The sequence below is a fragment of the Anabrus simplex genome, chromosome 2, assembly GCF_040414725.1.
Source record: "Anabrus simplex isolate iqAnaSimp1 chromosome 2, ASM4041472v1, whole genome shotgun sequence".
In the NCBI taxonomy this organism is placed as follows: Eukaryota; Metazoa; Arthropoda; class Insecta; order Orthoptera; family Tettigoniidae; genus Anabrus; species Anabrus simplex.
The window spans coordinates 139,093,538-139,113,209 of record NC_090266.1 but is presented as its reverse complement, the minus strand read 5'-3'; the positions used below and the strand labels follow the sequence as shown (position 1 = coordinate 139,113,209).

At 39.4% G+C, this 19,672-nt stretch overlaps 1 protein-coding gene across 1 annotated transcript in view; it reads right to left on the bottom strand.

The window, feature by feature from the left end:
- LOC136863940 (ribosomal protein S6 kinase delta-1) overlaps nt 1-19,672 on the bottom strand; it is a 336,430-nt gene that overhangs the window by 113,606 nt on the left and 203,152 nt on the right. Inside the window, exons 7-8 of the mRNA XM_067140388.2 lie at nt 7,916-8,037; nt 7,195-7,314 (exon numbers count right to left, since the gene is read on the bottom strand). Of these exons, the coding sequence (XP_066996489.2) occupies nt 7,195-7,314; nt 7,916-8,037 (242 nt within the window). The remainder of the gene's footprint in view (nt 1-7,194; nt 7,315-7,915; nt 8,038-19,672) is intronic.

Genomic DNA, 19,672 nt, shown 5'->3' with positions numbered 1-19,672 from the left:
TATGGTAGGGAAGACAAGGCGAGACTGAGTAAGAGATGCTGAGGTCAGAAAAGAGATAGGGGTAGAAAAACTGAGTGATAGGATGGAGAAGAATAAACTGTGATGGTTTGGACATGTTATGAGGTTGGAGGAGGGAAGGATACCAAAACACGTGTTGGAGGCTTAGAAGGAAAAAGGGTAAGAGGGAGGCCCAGAGAAAGATGGATGGACTCTGTCAAGAACAGTATAAGTAAAAGAAGACTGGGCTGGAATACAATTACTGAAGATGAGTGGTGGAAGGAGAGGCAATGGTGGAGAAGTGCTATCAAAACCCCGACCAGGCAGGATCTGGACAAGGGGAACTGAAAATGATGATGATGATTATTATTATTATTATTATTATTATTATTATTATTATTATTATTATTATTATTATTATTATTATTATGGATGATGATGGATGACCCATGTTGGTTAGTTTTAACCTCGTAACATTGCTAATTATTTACAAAATTGTGATCCTCTTTTACCTAATGTTTTTATTGTTAAAATGTAATATTTGTTACAATACAGTGGTAACAATTAAAGTAAGTTTTATAAACTTAACAATGAAATAGAAGCTGCTGAAAAGTTCCTTCTTTAAATACTGAGTATACTCTAGTTACTGTTTATAGGTTCTTCTTCAACTCACATTTAAAAGAAATAAATAAATAGAGGCAAACAACACTAAACAGTTGACACCATGATGCTCAATACTGACTGGGTGAGTTGGCCGTACGGTTAGGGCCCCACAGCTGGCTAGGAGATAGTGGGTTCGAACTCCACTGTCGGCAGCCCTGAAGTTGGTTTTCCATGGTTTTCCATTTTCACCAAGCAAATGCTGGGGCTGTATCTTAAGGCCACGGCCGCTTCCTTCCCACTCCTTGCCCTTTCCTCTCCCATAGTTGCCATAAGACTTATCCGTGTCGGTGCGACATAAAACAAATTGTAAGAAGAAAAACTCAATATTGAACAAGAAAGACATTGTTTACACACTTACAGCTGTATGTAATGTTCTGAAACAAGGATCAATGCACAATACTACATCACATTCCTTACTCATGTTATCTGGATTCCCTCTGGCATCCTGCACATTGCTACACATCCTCACTGAGCTTTGCTTCTTAGCAGTTGGAGAAATCACCAAAGGAAAATGGCGGCAAGTATGTCGCACTGCAGTTGCTTTTGCTGATGGACAACCTGCTGCTTTCAGAGAAAATCCTCCCTGTGATGTTGTGTAATAATTTTCTCAATGACAGCCACATGAAAGTCATGAGTATTCTTCTTTCCTCAATGATTTCTGAAGAGGACAAAGCATTCTATAATGCTAGTTTCCAGAGATGGAAAAAAAACATTTCCTTTCTTCCGGGCCAGTGGGCTGGTAGCATTGTGTTGGTCTGCTTTATCAACACCCCCCAATGTCTCATTATATGTGAACAAAGATTTTGGTTTCACAACATTTTTCCATCCTCCATGTCTTTCCATTTCTGCATTACGGATAGTAGATAGGATGCAGATGTCTCTCTTGCCTTTCCATTTTATTGCAGTCAGTTTACCTCGCTGGAATGTTGCAATCCCTACCTTCTTGAGTGTCTTCTTCTGGAAAGTTGGAGGCATACCTGCTTTCTATTGGGATGCGCGGTGCCGCACATATCTGTCTGGTAATCAAAATGTTGGCGAGCTGGAGAGAACTGTAATAGTTATCCACAATTAGACAGCACCCCTTATTCAGTAGGGGTTTCAACAGCGTCATAACAACTAGTGTTGACATGGGCAGATGTTCATAGTCATCATCAAATTTAGAACCCTTGTCTGTGTATATGATTAATAATGTTATTTGCTTTACGTCCCACTAACTACATCTGACAGTTTTCAGAGATGCCAAGGTGCCAGAATTTCATCCTGCAGGAGTTCTTTTACGTGCCAGTAAATCTAACAATGCACGGCTGACGTAGCTGAGCACCTTCAAATACCACCGGCCTGAGCCAGGATCGAACCTGCCATGTTGGGGTCAGAAGGCCAGTGCCTTAACCGTCTGAGCTACTTAGCCTGGTTTGGATATGATTAGGCATCAAACATAACCTGTAGCTGACTCTTATATCTTGAATGTTTTGATACCAAATCTGGCTCTCTTGAGAGTCAGATATTGGACCCAGCTCAATCAACCTTTATATGAGAGCTAGCTTACGTTCGACTGTCATGTAAGGTTCAACAAGGTGGCAGTGGGTGTGTGATATATGAAGTGAAGTAACGAAAAAAAAAAAAAAAGATTTATGTGAGTAATATTCACAATTCTTCTGGAATATACTGGAGGTCAGTAACATTAATAACTCAGGAAAACCAAGCTCGATAGCTGCAGTCGCTTAAGTGCGGCCAGTATCCAGTAATTGGGAGATAGTGGGTTCGAGCCCCACTGTCGGCAACCATGAAGATGGTTTTCCGTGGTATCCCATTTTCACAGCAGGCAAATGCCGGTGCTGTACCTTAATTAAGGCCACGGCCACTTCCTTCCACTTCCTAGATCTTTCCTATTCCATCGTCGCCATAAGACATATCTGTGTCGGTGTGACGTTAAGCAAAAAAAAAAAAAAAAAAAAAAAAAAAAAAAAAAAAAAAAAAAACCCTCAGGAAACCATAATAACCAAGTCTTATCAGCACTCAAACAATTAGAACTAAATAAATAACATCATGGTGTTCATGTGCTCCCCGTGTGGCAAAACAATAAAAAACAATGCACAGGCTGCAGGTTGTGATGGTAAATGCAAACATTGGTTCCACTTAACATGTGTCAAAATGAACAAAGAAACTCTCCAAAATTTCCGTAAGGAAGAACAATTCCAATGGTCGTGTAAAGATGAAGACTTCATTTCATAACCTAACATAAAAGAGGTTATGGCGAACATTTCCAAACAACTTGAAGAGTCCTTCAAAGTACTAACGGAAGAAAACAAAGAATTGTGGAAAATAGCAACTTTCCTTTCCGAAAAATATGATTACCTTAAGAATGAACTAGAAACCTTGAGGAAAGATAAGAAAAATGCGGAAATCGTGACAACAGCAGCCGTGAACGAGTTGGAAGACTTGAAGTATTATTAACGCAAAAACAACTTTCTAGTGTATGGGTTCCTGTTGAAAAGGATGAAAAGGTGTTCCAGTAAGTAACTGAAGTTGGCAAGGCGCTGGAAGTCGATATACAGCCCGAAGGTATTGATGCTGCACACAGACTTCCATCCACAAAACCTGGACCACAACCGATCATCATGAAGTTTGTTAATCGATGAAAGAAAGGAGAAATCCTCAGTAGCAGACGACAAAAGGAAGCACTAAAAACTAACGAAATCGGACATAGTTCAGTAAATAACATCTATCTCAATGAGTACTTAATGCCTAGGAATGAGACCCTTGCCAAAAAATACTATCAGCTACGGCAAAGGGGGAAAATATTTGGCACATGGGTCAGGAGCTGCAAATTCTACATCCGTAAGTTCCACGACGGTCCTTCAAAGTTAGTGGCAAACCCTGAATTTCCGCATGAACTTGCTCACTTCAGCTGATCTGGAAACAGCGAGGTAATCTTTCCTTTTGTTGTATCCACTTCAATTCCAAGCTTTTTTTTTTTTCTCTTGATTTCAAATTTTGTCCTTACATAATCAAACATGGTTCCTGAAAACAAATTTCTTAAAGTAGAGAAATTTAAATGTGAAACCCTAAATAATTATATAAAAGACAGAGTCTTACACATAAATGCACAAAGCATGAAAAATAAATTTGATGTTAACCAAATTATCTTAGATCAGATTAAAGAAGTAGATATTCTTGCAATCTCTGAAAATTGCTTAACCAACAAACTACCCCACACTTTTGCTTTATGTTTCAAACAAATGGAAAATCAAAGTCATAAAGGAAATAAATAAATCACATAGCATACTGCAAGTCATGATTACAAAAGGAAATCTAAGATATGAAATCAACTACCACCTATAACCCACGGAAAAGTAACTCGCCAAGTTTTATGTTTGATCTAGAAAATATCCTATATAGTAGATCAGGGCATACTTCAATAATACTTGGAGATACAAATATAAACTTGCTCTCAACCTCCAAAAACAGAACTTTGTATGACAATTTAATAACAACTTACGGCTATATAACCAGGCTGGCCACAACGAGGCTCTTGAGTCAGTCTCGTGCAGCTCTTGACACCAACCTTAGAGTAAAATTAATTGATATAATTAACGGAAACTAAGGTCGTCAGTAGAAGCGATATGTGGCTTAACGTTATTAGCACTGTAGGTCAGTGGTGAGAGATGGGAGGTGAAGATGGTTATGGGGCCTTCCATTAGATAGTGCTTTGAGCGCGAGAGTGTGTCAGTGAATCAGTGTCGTGAGGTGAAGCCAGTCACGTTCACGTGTAGGCAGTAGCAAGTGCCGATACTTTTCTGTGTGCAGTTGTTGTGTGCTATTTGAATACAGTTGTGGCCTGGTGTCCGAACAGTGATGATGCTGTCTAAGAAGCATAAATATGAAGAGGAGAATCGAGCTTTTAATACCGACTGGGAGGAAGAAATCATTTTTGTAGAAAGAAACAGTAAGACAATTGGTCTTTTGTGTCAAATAACTTTATCACAGTTCAAGGCTAGTAATCTAAAACACCATCACGACACTAACCACAGCTGTTTCAATAAAGATTATCCTGTTGGCTCTCAGTTAAGGAAAACCACAATGAAAGTACTAAAGGAAAAACTTCATGGGCAGAGTAGGGTTATGTCAATTTTTACCAAGGAAAGCAGACTTGACAATTGAAGTTGGCTTCATCTTGGCTTTTCATATTGCAAAAGCAAAAAAGTCTTACACAGAGGAGGAGTTTATTAAGAAGAACATGGCGCAACTTATTTCTGTTTTAGAACCCGAAAATAAGGAACTGCAGAAACTGATCAACGAAATGCTCGTTGCTAGACACACAGAGAGGCGAGTTTCTGTTATTAGTGCGGATATTTTAAATAATTTACAAAGAAATCTAAGCGAGTGCTCAGCAGTAAGTCTGGCTTTGGATGAGTCTACTGATTTCAAAGATAAACCACAACTAGACATATTTGTAAGGTATGTGTCAAAGGACCTGGAGGTGGTGGAAGAACTTTTAGACCTGGTTACTTTGAAGGGTACTACTCATGGTTGTGACATTTAAAGAATCCCTGGATGGTGTTTTACAGAAAAACTCAGTGCCTATCGTTAATATTGTTGGCATAGCTACCGATGGTGCACCATGTATTACTGGCACAAAAACAAGGGCTTATTGGGCTTTTAAATGCTGACACATCATTTCCTGATTTCCTACCTGTACATTGTATTATTCACAAAGAACATTAAGTAGCAAAATATTTTTAGTACCCGCATATTCTGCAGGTAGTTCTAAATATTGTGAACTGTATTTGCTCAAGTGCCAAAACACACCGACAGTTCAAATCTTTTTTTGCTATTTGCTTTACGTTGCACCGACACAGATAGGTCTAATGGTGATGATAGGATAGGAAAGGCATAGCAATGGGAAGGAAGCGGCCGTGACCTTAATTAAGGTGTGAAAATGGGAAACCATGGAAAACCATCTTCAGGGCTGCCGACAGTGGGGTTCGAACCCACTATCTCCCGATTACTGGATACTGGCCGCACTTAAGCGACTGCAGCTATCTAACTCGGTAGTTCAAATCTTTTATAGAGGATATGAACAATGATGATCTTCCTGATGATGTATCTTGGTACTGCTTAGTAAAATGGCTATCAGTAAGCAATGTTCTTGGCAGATTTTTTTGAATCCAATCAAACAGTTTATGGAAGAAACAGGAAAATCTTTCCCCGAACTTAATGACCCCCAGTGGTTGTTAGATTTGGCTTTTTTTACAGATGTAAGTATGTAATGTATTCAATATTGCAAATAACTTAAGCATACCTGCCAACTTTTGAAAAGGGTTATCAGTAAAACTCACGTGCGACAAAAAAAATCTAACGATTCTCGACATACCCCAGGTTTACATGTTACAATTCGCATTTTGTTCCTATTCAATACAAAGTGAGTTCTTGTCATATTAATTACAGGGATATGTTTCGCCCATTATATGGGCAACATCAGCCTTAATCTCATACCTGCAGGATAAAAATCAGGATCCTGATTGTTCTTATTCGAAGTTTTGAAGAGAAAAGCACATATCATAAAGTTGAGGATACTGGAGGGAGGCTACAATGCTGGCACAGTGATGACAATGTGAATGGGACCTGCGGAGATTAAAACAGTAACCGCAGCTAATTGTTGAGGCTTGCGATAAGGAAGTTCCTTACAAGAAGCTGGAAAACAATGCAGAAAGTGCCTACTATGATCCAAACACCATGGCACAACAGCCCCGAAGGGCCATGGCCTACCAAGCAACCCCTGCTCAGCCCAAGGGTATTCAGATAACGAGGCTTCACGTGGTTGGCACGACGAATCGTCTCGGCCGTTATTCCTAGCTTTCTAGACTGGGACCGCCATCTCGCCATCAGGTGACTCCTCAATTGTAATAACGTAGGCTGAGTGGACCTCGACGCAGCCCTCAGATCCACATAAAAATCCCTGACCTGGCCAGGAATCGAACCCAGGGCCTCCGGGTAGGAGGCAGGCATGCTACCCCTACACCACCTGGCCAACCTGAAATGATCAGGAAGTGGGAATAGCAAGGATCTTCCACTGATCTATATACAGAGCAGAGAAGACCAGAGTCAGTTTAAGGAGTCAATTGAGAGCGAACGCTAAGCAGTTACAAGACAGTTGTGAGTCGGTGACAAGTTATTCGGGAGTGAGTCAGAAAGCTACACAGAGTTCAGCGTGATGAGCGAGTCAAGTTGTGAACTGCTATGGGGGATGACACTTCGCTGTGAGCGGCCATGTTGGAGAGCTGGAGTTTGATATACTGGAGGGGTATGTGTTCGGTCATGTCTGCGAGTACTAACTGTGTGAAGTGGAAAACATGAACGTGAGTCAGCTAATAAATAATTGTAAATAGTAGTTTAATAAATTTAGTTGTTATCATCTGTTAAATATCATAATGAGCAAAAGGGTATATACAAGCTCCATACATTCATGCTGTATGCACAAATTCTTTCACATCCATAATAACTGAGAAACATATGTTCAAATATACTGCATACCTTGACAATATAACAATGATCTTCCAGTACATTCAACACAAGCATAACATTGTTGACAATCCCAAGAACTTTGTACGATTTAAGCTCTGACAAAGGACGAGATAACTGAGATTCTGGAACCTGCAAATTAAAACACATGCAGTCTTAATACACTCCAATTTAAAACATGGGAAAATGAGGTGGTGAATTTTAGCTACTTTGCTTAATATATCCCATTTGTCATCATCAAAAAATGTGAGATAAAGGAGTCAACTCAGGTAGTTTTGTTAAAATGTGTAATCATGATGAATAAACATTGTTTTGTGTTTTATGCTTGGAGTATTAAAAAAAAGCATTACATTTTCAGTTTAAGCACAACACTGCTAATAAGTTCCTTATAAATTAAGGTATTTGTGAATTATAGCATCGAACAGAATGTTACACTTCTACAAAGAAAAAAATTAGTATCTTTGAAATGTTCTGTAACAGAAAAATGTTGACAGTGAGATAGATGAAAGTGGATGGATAACAATTGAAGAGATAGTGAACAAAATTGGTGAGGAAAGGATTATTTTGAAAAATATCAGGAACCTGAGAAACAAGCAGATAGGACTTATCTTCAATTATCTTGAATTTGCTGATTTTGGAGGTAAAGCAAAGTGTGATAGAAAGCACTGCTACAATTTGAGTGTATGAACTTATTGTCCTAAGCACACAAAGGAAAATGTAAAATAATTCTTACTTTTCTCCCGAAGGGATTGGCAGTCTGAGCAGTCAGATGTTCATTACAAATCTTCTCCGCTGCAAGCAGATATCTCTCAGTCTTTTCTCTCACAACTCGTTTCCGCTCCATATCTGAGTCACCTAATTATAGCAGTTAATAGGTATTATAAAGAAAATTGCTTGATAAGAATTGTCCAATTATCATATGTGACCAATTGCAGAAAATGCTACCTAAAGTCAGATTTGATCTTTTTCTTTTCCTTCAAGCTCTTAAAACATATTCATAATTTTGAACATAATTTTTCTTTTCTCCTTTATAAGTTCATGATTTTGAAGCTTCAGGTTGCATGTTACATATTGAGTAATGAAATTCTAGAATGTAATTTCAAGAAATGTATCATTCAATTTTTCCAGTTCTTTTCTTAGCAACTGTAAGAAAGTTTCAGATATTTAAACATCACAATATAATTATTTTAAATTACTCATTAGCTACAAATGCAGAAAAATAACAACAGCAATGCTTATCCACAGGGAGTTCCTTGAAGAGCATTTGGCACCTATGTATTTGCCATCACCACACTAAAGCAAATGGAACCTACAACTGCAAAGAATTTGCACATCTGGCACCAGATGGCTGGTGAATTTGATAGTACATGTTGCAGTAGTATAACTGCAAAAAAATAAATAGTAGACACTAAAAGTTTCCATCTTGTACTCGGCATCACAGATGATGGAAGACATATCTCCTTTCAGCTTCTTGGGAAAGCTCAATCCTCCTTAAAAGGTTATGCAACACCGACTGCAACACCTCTCTTGTAATTCAACTGTTCTCTTTATGTATATTCTCTTCCTGTAATATATGGGAATTGTCAACGTACAATTTATTCTTCAGATTATCCCAATAATAATAATAATAATAATAATAATAATAATAATAATAATAATAATAATTGTTACAGGGTTTCCCGTGGAACGCACAGGTGAAGGAAGGTGCTGGGGTGAATGGGTCTAACTACAATGTCAAGAATTGAATTTAAAACTTAGACTGAAGGTTATATTTTCAGAACATTAAACTTAACAATTTTTTCATGCCAAAATTACAGGTACAAGTAGCAATCATTAAACCAGATTGGGAAAAATCCAAGATTCAGAACCTTAACACCTTGGGCTTTAAGCCCCTAGCTATACATTTCCTGAGCTACAAGCTCAAATTTACAAAGAGCACAAATTTATTCAAGGGCAGAAATCCCCTAATTCATGGAGCACTTGCTCCCAAAATACAATATCTAGCCTTCCAGAGGCACTCGTTACAATCACAAAATTTTAAAAAGAGCTAACAGGCTCTCAGTTTCTTACTGCCTACTCAAGGCAACATTACATCACTCTGGTCTCTCAAACCACCATTTACAAAATTGAACTTACTTTTACAGGGGTATCAAATACCCAACCTACTGGGCCTTCGTGGAATAAGAACAACAGGTAAAATTAATAGCCCAAACACAAAATGAATGGAGGTGTATACTTGCACTCCTAGATATGACACAAAAAACTAAGGGGCTCTAGGCCGATGAAACAGGGGCTATTCCCAAACTACTGAGGTGACTCGTATAGAAATTACATTAACACACTACAGTAGGAAAAACAATTAGAGAAAAACGTAGTCACCTCGAACCAAGATGAAGGGGAGCTCGAGAGGGTAATTCACTCTCTATCCCCGATTTACAGTTAAAGATTTTATGAAGTTTTTACATTAGCCGGCAGAAAGTTACATTTTTAGAAAAGTAGGTTACAAAGTTAACGATTCGGACCTTTCCCTCGGGTTAAACTGCGGAGTTAGCAAGAATGAAAGATGTTATGTGGCCATTACCTTGTAGATGTACTGCTGACTGATGAAAGAGGCCTCCTGCTTTGACAAACACACTTAATAAGATGACGATCAATTGGCCAAGAGGCGAGAAAAGCCGCAGTTTATAAACCCTCAGGGAAGGTTCGAGATCATTCAAGATGAATCAGGACACGCCCTCTTGATTTTATTGGTTAAACACAAGGTGAAGAAGAAATATGGGATAGGTTGGAAATTAATTACAAAAATTAGGGATTTGCTAGATTCAAAACTGGCAGAAATAAAAGGAAGAATTGCCAACCCAAAAATAAATGAACATCGTTCACTTACAAAAACGTAGAAATACAAAACTTCTTTAAATCATAAGTTCTTTCACTTCGCACCAGGGTGCCTGATCATAGTTTTTAGTGGTGTCATCTGTGGAAGAATGTCCGAACTTCTTGATGAATGTCAAACAAAACAAGTAGAAATTCACTCAGGTTAGGAAACTGCACAATAACAAAATTACATCATATTTCTGTGGTAACATCTTCTGAGTAAAGTGGTTGTTGGTGTAGTTTCAGTTTCACTGTTTTACCAATAGAGGAGTTCATTTGGGCGCTGAATATGAATGTGCGGCTTTGGGGTGTACCTCCCGGTACAGACCTTCCCCACCAAATGTCCTTCCTTGGGGTGACACAGAAGAAGTTTGAGAAAACATTTTCAGTTGAAGAGAAAAAAAATTTCTAAGTGTTTTTTTTTTTTTTTTTTTTTTTTACGTTCATAGGTAGAAACTTGTTTAACTCCAGCTTTAAAGTGTCCTGGTTGTTGTAGAGTATTAACAACATGTTGATAGTTTTGACGGTAAGACCTGCCGCCGCTGCCGATACCGAGTTGAGGTCGTCCGGACCCCCCGTGTACTCTGAGATACACCTCTCCTGGTACTATGAGAGGGGTTGTCGTGGTGATGGTCACCGCAGATTAGAAGAATATGTACAGCACAGTCCCCGGATGAGTTGGCGGTAGGGGCACCACACTTCAGCCTTAGCTGGGGGATGGACTCCGGCGCGCCGTTCACAAGGATTCTTCACGGGAGTGGAGTGGGCCCATACCCCACTTCTGTTGCAGTACGGCAGCAGACAGCTGAGGGGGCACTGAAACAGTAAGATCTCGGCGACAGAAGGGTGTTGTTGCAGATTTGAGAGTATGATCTTTATTGGTGTACAGAGGGGCGGGCGGCATGGAAAGTGTTTTAGTGCCAATAGTGCGGAAATGCAGGAGACGGGGCTTGGTAATGGCCACTAAGGAATTTACAGCAGAAAAACCAGAGGGGAAGACCGTACACACAGATCATATACATAATTACATAAAATAATAGTCCAGAAGTCCTCAAAATATCAAAAAAAAAATATATATATATATATAACCTTCAAACTGCTGCTAAACGTTGATGGCTAAGGTAACAATGACATTACACAGGTTTTACCTGAGAGAGATGAACTCTAAAGATCCTCTCCGTGGCTGGATTGCTCACTAATAATGTAACGAGAGTCAGGAAATCCAATATAATGCACGGCCCATGAAATCTGGGGGCAAGCTTGCCCGCGGGAATAAAGTTTCTAACCATGACTTGATCTCCGACTTTTAAATTGGTGGGCCTCCGTCCACGATCATATCTTTCCCTAACTTTTTCATGGGACACCTTAAGATTGGCCTCATCCTTCTTCCATAGAACTCTAATATTATCGGGATCTATTGTCTCTGGTAAAATATAATTGAGTGACCAAAGGTTAGAAAGCGGCGTGTTAGGCACAAATTTAAACATCAGAGAAGCTGGGGTGAACTCGTGAGATTCATGAACTGCCGAATTCAAAGCAAAGGCCAACCAATGCAGGGACGTACCCCACCTGGAATGATCATCATGATGAAATGCAATGAGAGCCAATCTAAGATTACGATTAACCCACTCAGCCAGAGATGGTTGAGGATAATACACTGATGTAGTTACATGTGATACAGACAGATCAAAGCAGAATTTATGGAAGAGATTAGAGGTAAAAGCTTTAGCATTATCAGAAACAATATACTGACAAGGACCAAAAGAAGCAAATATGGTAATTAAACAAGAAATGGTGGACTGAGCGGTAGCCAGCTTAGTCGGAAATAACCGGGAAAACCTAGTGAAACCATCTACGCACACTAGAATGAATTTGTTGGCGTTCCCCTTTGATTGGGGGAAGGGTCCGACGTATTCTATATAGAGGCGCTCCATGGGGCGTGACGCTTGGTGAGAAGATAATAGACCTAGCTTAGTGGACAAGGTGGGCTTACTAAGCAAGCAAGATTTACAAGCTTTTACCAATTCATGAATTTCACTGTCCATACCTTTCCAAATAAACATCTCTCCGATCTTTGCTCGAGTTTTGAAGATGCCTAAATGCCCCCCTAATGGGGTCTCATAATAATGCTTGAAGATCATAGGCACAAGAACAGCTGGAACCACTACTTTCATCTTGTGATCATGCCTTGATGGGCAACATAAAACCCCGTTCCTCAACACATAAGGGACAACATGTTCCCCAGAAGAAAGGGTTTCAATAATAGGGGCCAGCACAAGAACTTCACGTTGATATATTTCAATATCCCTGAACAACATGGGGGCATCAGTTAGAATGGCATTAATGCCCGAAGGTATGGGCGTGGGAAGAGAAAACTATCATCCTGTTCGGCGGTCCTCACAACATGAGAAAACATGCGGCTTAGTCCATCCGCAACAACATTTTCGGATCCTCTGATATGCCTAACATCAAACTGGAAAGCAGAAATCTTGATGGCCCATCGGGCTATACGACCAGTACGACGCGGCATAGCTAAGACCCAACTTAAGGCTTGATTATCTGTTTCCAGGTCGAACTTGACGTGTTCCAGATAGAGGCGGAACTTCTCTAATGCAAATAGGACTGCCAAACCTTCAAGTTCATAGATGGAATATTTGACCTCTTGGGCTGATAATGTCCCAGACGCATAAGCAATGGGTCGTCTTCCGAGTTCAGTTTCCTGAAGAAGGACCGCAGCCACCGCCGATGATGAGGCGTCGGTTTGTACAATGACTTTCTTGGAAAAATCAGGCATAGCAAGGACCGGGGCATTACAAAGGGCTAATTTCAGATCTTCAAAAGCGGCTTGCTGAGATGGCCCCCTCTCAAATTTGACGCCTTTCCTTCGAAGTAAGTTCAAGGGCGCCGCTCTGTTAGCGAAGTTGGGAATAAATTTCCTGAAGAAATTCACCATACCGATGAACCTGGCAATACCTTTGATGTCCTTAGAAGGTTTGAAATCACAGATGGCCTGTGTTCTGGAATGATTGATAGAAACACCATCGGGCAAAACAATATGCCCTAGGAATGACATAGAAGGCTTAGCAAAAGCTACCTTAGATAACTTCACAGTCAACCCGGCCTTACAAAGGCGACTGAGTACTTCCTTCAGATAATCTAAGTGTTCTTCAAAGGTCTCAGAAAATACGACGACATCATCAAGATAATGGTACAAGTATTCAAACTTGATGTCGGAGAAAACCCTATCTAGCAGTCTCGCGAACACGGCTGCCCCCGTGGGGAGCCCGAAAGGCACACGGTTGTACTCATACAAGTTCCAATCCGTGGCAAAAGCTGTTAGATGTTTCGATTCTTCAGCTAGAGGGATCCGGTTGTACGCCTGGTTAAGGTCTAAGATGGTGAAGAACTTAGCTTTCCGAAACCATGAAAAACAAGAATGAAGGTCGGGAAGAGGCACAGATTGTAATACCACCTTCTGATTTAACACCCTATAGTCAATCACAGGCCTGAAGCCACCTTGGGGTTTTGGCACCAGAAAAATGAGGGATGAATACGCCGACTTAGAGGGTCGAATAATACCATCCTTTAACATTTGGTCGATGACCACTTTTAGAGCCTTCATTTTAGGTGGAGATAGCCTATAAGGAGGAAACCTAACTGGGATTGAATCCGTAACCTCAATCTTGTATTCAATGAGGTCAGTAACACCAAGAGTATCAGAAAAAACTTCTGGAAACGACTGACACAACTTACGAATACTATCAGCCTGCTCCTCACATAGATGTCTAAGGTCTAACAACATCTCATCCTGGGTAGGCGAAACAGATGAACACGACAGAGAACTACATTTTAATAAAGGGATTTTAAAATTACTAGCAAATTTGAAAGTGCACGACTTGCTCTGAATGTCGAGCACTAGACCGGTGGAAGACATGAAAACAGCTCCCAATATTATGGGGCACAACAAGTGCTTTACCACAAACAATTTAACTTTCCAGGTGAATTTAGAAATACGAATGTTGGCAAGGATGAAACCTATAATTTTAATGGAGAAGAATTAGCCGAAACGTATTGGACTGAAGATGAACAATATTCAGGAAACTTACAGACAGACTTTAACTTGGAATACCACTCAGCCAAAATTATAGAACAAACACTCCCAGAGTCTAATAGAGCCGTGACCAGTTCATTGTTCCACTCAATTTTGAGAAAAGGTACAAGTGCGGGGGGGCTCCGCCGCAATCCTAAGGCATTATTTTGGGCATTCAAATGATGGGTTAGAAGAACCCTTATCCTTCCCCGAGCTTTCGGTGGGTTTAATGGGGGCTGAGCCTTGGGAAGATGAATTTGCAGACTCAGCCGATGACACTAGTCACTTTCGATTATTAGAGTTCGTGGAGGTTGCACCAGAAATTGAGCAGAAGGGGGTGCTATTGGCATTAGGGCAATTTTTGGCGAGGTGAGTAAATGAGCCACATTTGAAACATCCTTGAGATGACCCTGCCCCATTCTTTGTCCCACTGGATTTGATCAAAGGGCACTTGTTACGGAGATGTTCCGTAGACCCACAAAGATAGCATTTACGTGTGGTGAAAGTTCGGCGAGGTGAAGGCCGAAAACTATTATAAGACGGAGGAGGTTCCTTAGCGACTCGTAAGGTGTCGGCATACCTAACCCCTTCAGCTGAGACCGCCATAGCCTCTAATTCTGCCAAGGTTTGGGGACGAGACTCAAAACATAAATAAGATCTATAAGGTGGTGAGATCCCTTCAACAATAGTTTGCACTATCTGGTCTTCCGAAAAATGCTGGGCGAACACTCTGGTATAAAATTTGATATCTTGGATGTAATCAGCCAGATTTTCGTCCAGACGTTGTACCCTAAAATAGAACTTCTGTATTAGAGAGGACATTGCCCTAGCCGGAATTAAATTTGCCAAAAGGTGAGCATGGAAGTCTTCTATAGACGATCTATCTGCTATAGACTTAACTATCTTGTCCGATAGGACGCCTACGGAATATGGGTACATAATTTGAAGAATTTGAGAGTGAGAAACGGAAAACACTAGTGCATGATCCTGAAATTGAACTAAAAATCTTAGAAACGAAATAACATCATTAGTGGAATTCACTGAAAACTTTGAAATTCCCCTAAGCAACATAGCCAAAGGATGGGGCAGACTACTAAAACAAGGTGACGAAATTAGTGACGGCCTAGATGGTTGAGAAGCTTCCGATACAGCATTATTTAAAAAGAAAGGTGGAATTGAGGTACACCGATCAGACTCTTTTTCTAATGGGGCAGAAGTTTGTTGAGTTGCCACAGATTTTCTGCATTCTACATTCTTGGAAGAGTCTTCCTCACTCACAATGTTTATCACCGTGGCTTGGTCGGTTTTGGGAGCAGCTGCCCCAGACAACAATTGACTAACTTTATTTGACATTTTTGATAGATGATCGACTAAATTACTCACCTCCTTAGCATGGTCTTCTTTTAACTTAAGAGACAATAGATCGCTAACCCTGTTATAAAAAATGGAACAGTCTAGCCTGCACTCTTTTAAGTTGATTGGGAGATGGATCACTCACTTAAAAAAAAACTAACTACTGATGCTAGTTCAGTGGTATTGTCAGTGATAGTGGAGAGAGCCTCATCAATTTCCTTTTCTCCCAAAGTTGGGATACTAATAGGTAATTCTAATGACTCTTTAAGCTTGGTGGTATCTGCCGCAACCGTGCCTCCGGATTGAACATTCCTAATCAGTAATTCATAAATTAATTCCTCCTTGCACAAGTAGCCGGGATGGAGGACTTCGCGAGGGCCATACATGATGAAAGAAAATTTACAAATTTAGAAAATAATTCCAGCAACTGAGAAAATTCTTAGACTTTGATCTGAATGCTATGTTCAGCCATCAAAACAGGCTTAATTGAGACCCATTCAACCACGTTCTGCTACCACTTGTTACGGGGTTTCCCATGGAACGCAGAGGTGAAAGAAGGTGCCGGGGTGAATGGGTCTAACTACAATGTCAAGAATAGAATTTAAAACTTAAACTGAAGGTTATATTTTCAGAACATTAAACTTAACAATTTTTTCATGCCAATATTACAGGTACAAGTAGCAATCATTAAACCAGATTGGGAAAAATCCAAGATTCAGAACCTTAAAACTTTGGGCTTTAAGCCTCTAGCTATACATTTCCTGAGCTACAAGCTCAAATTTACAAAGAGCACAAATTTATTCAAGGGCAGAAATCCCCTAATTCATGGAGCACTTGCTCCCAAAATACAATATCTAGCCTTCCAGAGGCACTCGTTACAATCACAAAATTTTAAAAAGAGCTAACAGGCTCTCAGTTTCTTACTGCCTACTCAAGGCAACATTACATCACTCTCTGGTCTCTCAAACCACCATTTACAAAATTGAACTTACTTTTACAGGGGTATTAAATACCCAACCTACTGGGCCTTCGTGGAATAAGAATAAGAGGTTAAATTAATGGCCCGAACATAAAATGAATAGAGACATATACTTGCACTCCTAGATATGAACACAAAAAACTAAGGGGCTCTAGGCCGATGAAACAGGGGCTATTCCCAAACTACTGAGGTGACTCGTATAGAAATTATATTAACACACTACAGTAGGAAAAACAATTAGAGAAAAACGTAGTCACCTTGTACCAAGATGAAGGGGAGCTTGAGAGGGTAATTCACTCTCTATCCCCGATTTACAGTTAAAGATTTTATGAAGTTTTTACATTAGCCGGCAGAAAGTTACATTTTTAGAAAAGTAGGTTACATAGTTAACGATTCGGACCTTTCCCTCGGGTTAAACTGCGGAATTAGCAAGAAAGAAAGATGTTATGTGGCCATTACCTTGTAGATGTACAGCTGACCGATGAAAGAGGCCGCCCACCTCCTGCTTTGACACACACACTTAGTAAGATGACAATCACTTGGCCAAGAGGCGAGAAAAGCTGCAGTTTATAAACCCTCAGGGAAGATTCGAGATCATTCAAGATGAATCAGGACACTCCCCCTTGATTTTATTGGTTAAACACAAGGTGAAGAAGTAATACAGGATGGGTTGGAAATTAATTACAAAAATTAAGGAATTGGCTAGATTCAAAACTGGTGGAAATAAAAGGAAGAATTGCCAACCCAAAAATAAATGAACATCATTCACTTACAAAAACGTAGAAATACAAAACTTCTTTAAATTATAAGTTCTTTCACTTCGCACCAGGGTGCCTGATCATAGTTTTTAGTAGTGTCATCTGTGAAAGAATGTCCGAACTTCTTGATGAATGTCAAACAAAACAAGTAGAAATTCACTCAGGTTAGGAAACTACACAATAACAAAATTACATCATATTTCTGTGGTGACATCTTCTGAGTAAAGTTCTAAGTTGGTGTAGTATCAGTTTCACTGTTTTACCAATAGAGGAGTTCATTTGGGCGCTGAATTTGAATGTGCGGCTTTAGGGTGTACTTCCTGGTACAATAATAATGATTTATATGAGGGGAACTTGCAGCCTAAATACCACTTCTTACAATTATCTCCACAAACCTCAATACTCAGTGTGTGGTGATGCAGTGTTCTGTGTGAAGTACCACTGCAATGTTTCTTCCTCTGTAAGGTTCTCATAAAATGGATGGAGAACATTTTGAATATATCGTAGAATTTACAATTCCTTTCCAAAATACATGTTCAGTAATTCATGGTGCATTGACAGTAAAGCATACTCCAATTTCTTCCTTCTAGTGAGAATGGGAAAGCTCAATCCTCCTGAACAGGATATGCAACACCGACTGCAACACCTCCCTTGTAATTGAACGGTTTTCTTCACGAGTAGCCACTAATAATAATAGTCAAATAATGTTCCTCAGCATGGTGCGGCTGATATGCTGTGTAAAGTCATAGAGTATTTTCTTATGTTATTAACTATATTGACTATTACTTTCCTGTGCTCACTTGTAATATAACCTGTGTACGTATCTGTACATCTTTTTCTATTTATACTCCACTGAACTTTCTTTTTAGTGTGTTTTGTTTATTTTCTCTATTGTTGTGTAAAATGGTATTACTGTTAACAAAGTATTATTATTAAAGTATTATTATCTTGAAGAAAAAAAAAAGAAAAAATGTGGAATTTCATTACACCAGTTCTATGGCTTTAAATAGCATATCAGCCACACCATGCTTTATAATTGAGGAACATTATTTGAGGATACAGACAACCACTGTCTAGAAAACCAGTCTTTTAGTTACAGGACAGCATTTATTTTATAGGTCCTTTGTTGCTCCTCATGAGGTTATTGTAGAAATTTGAAGTTTCTCAGGCAGCCTTTTAAGGGATTAATGGGGAGAACATTTAATACAGGATGTTACATTATCAATATTTTCTTCTGTTAGCATGGACCTCTCTATAATACCTTTTCTCCTGTACTCAAATGAACCTGATCCTGATCCCCCTTAAACAATCCTTAAATCGTGAAGGGTACATTGAAGCAGGATATTTCTTAGAAAACCTTCTTCTGTAAAAATCAGTTGACTTCTTTATACTATATACCTACTTTTCACCATGTTATTAACACAACCAGGAAGCAGAACCAATCATAACCTCATTTTAACCACACTTTACACACAAAACCATGCTGGGGAGGGAGCATACCATGTGAACCTTAGTTAAGAATAAAGCGTTGGTCATCCATTGTTCACTTTCTCTGCAGGCAGGGTTGTGTCGAAGCACTGATCAAGAAAACTCCCTGAATTATCTTTTTCACAATGTTTATTTTCTGACTTTGGGTCCATTTATGTGCAATAGATCATATATCATACATTTCTTATTTATTCATTGTGCTGATAAGACAATAATGGATTATACAAATGATAACTAGGTCTATGTGTAAAAAGCACACCGTTAAAGGTACAATGACTATTAATAAGGGATAACCAATGAACAGCAAACTTCACGGTTATTACCAGAGTGAGAAAAATTCCAAGCACCCGGTCGCCATGGCAACTGGAAGTACAAGTCTGGAACCTAGGTTTTTCTGACGTTGGTATACCCAATTTTTACCTGTCAGTAGATCTGATTTTTATGTAGATGAATTAAAAAGAAATTATAATAAATTCATTACCAAATAATTTTAAAATTTTTAGATTTACCTTGAATGTCAAATACATTTAATTCTATTGTTTTACAAATGTCCAATTACAAAGGTAGAACAGTTGTACTAGTTCTTCTCCTCAAGCCGAAAAACAAGCTTTGGTGCAAGAGTGAGCAAAACACCTAGAGGAAGATTTCTCAAGAGTGAACATGGCATTGAAATGTGTACCGAGATATTTAATAGTTTTACTTGGCTAGAAGAGAAGGAACTAGAGAAATTCGGAGAAAAGGAGATCAAAATTTTGGCACAGCATTCTAAGAACCAACTTGAGGGTTCTACCATGGACTTTGAAAAAGTAAAGCAAAGCACTCTAAGTGAACGATATGAATTCAAAGTGCTTGGCAAAGGGATGAAGTTAAGTCAACGAGCTAGAAAGAAGACTATACAGAGTGGCTAACATGTCTGTTACAGCGCTCTGAGTGGTGCCAGGGCAAAAT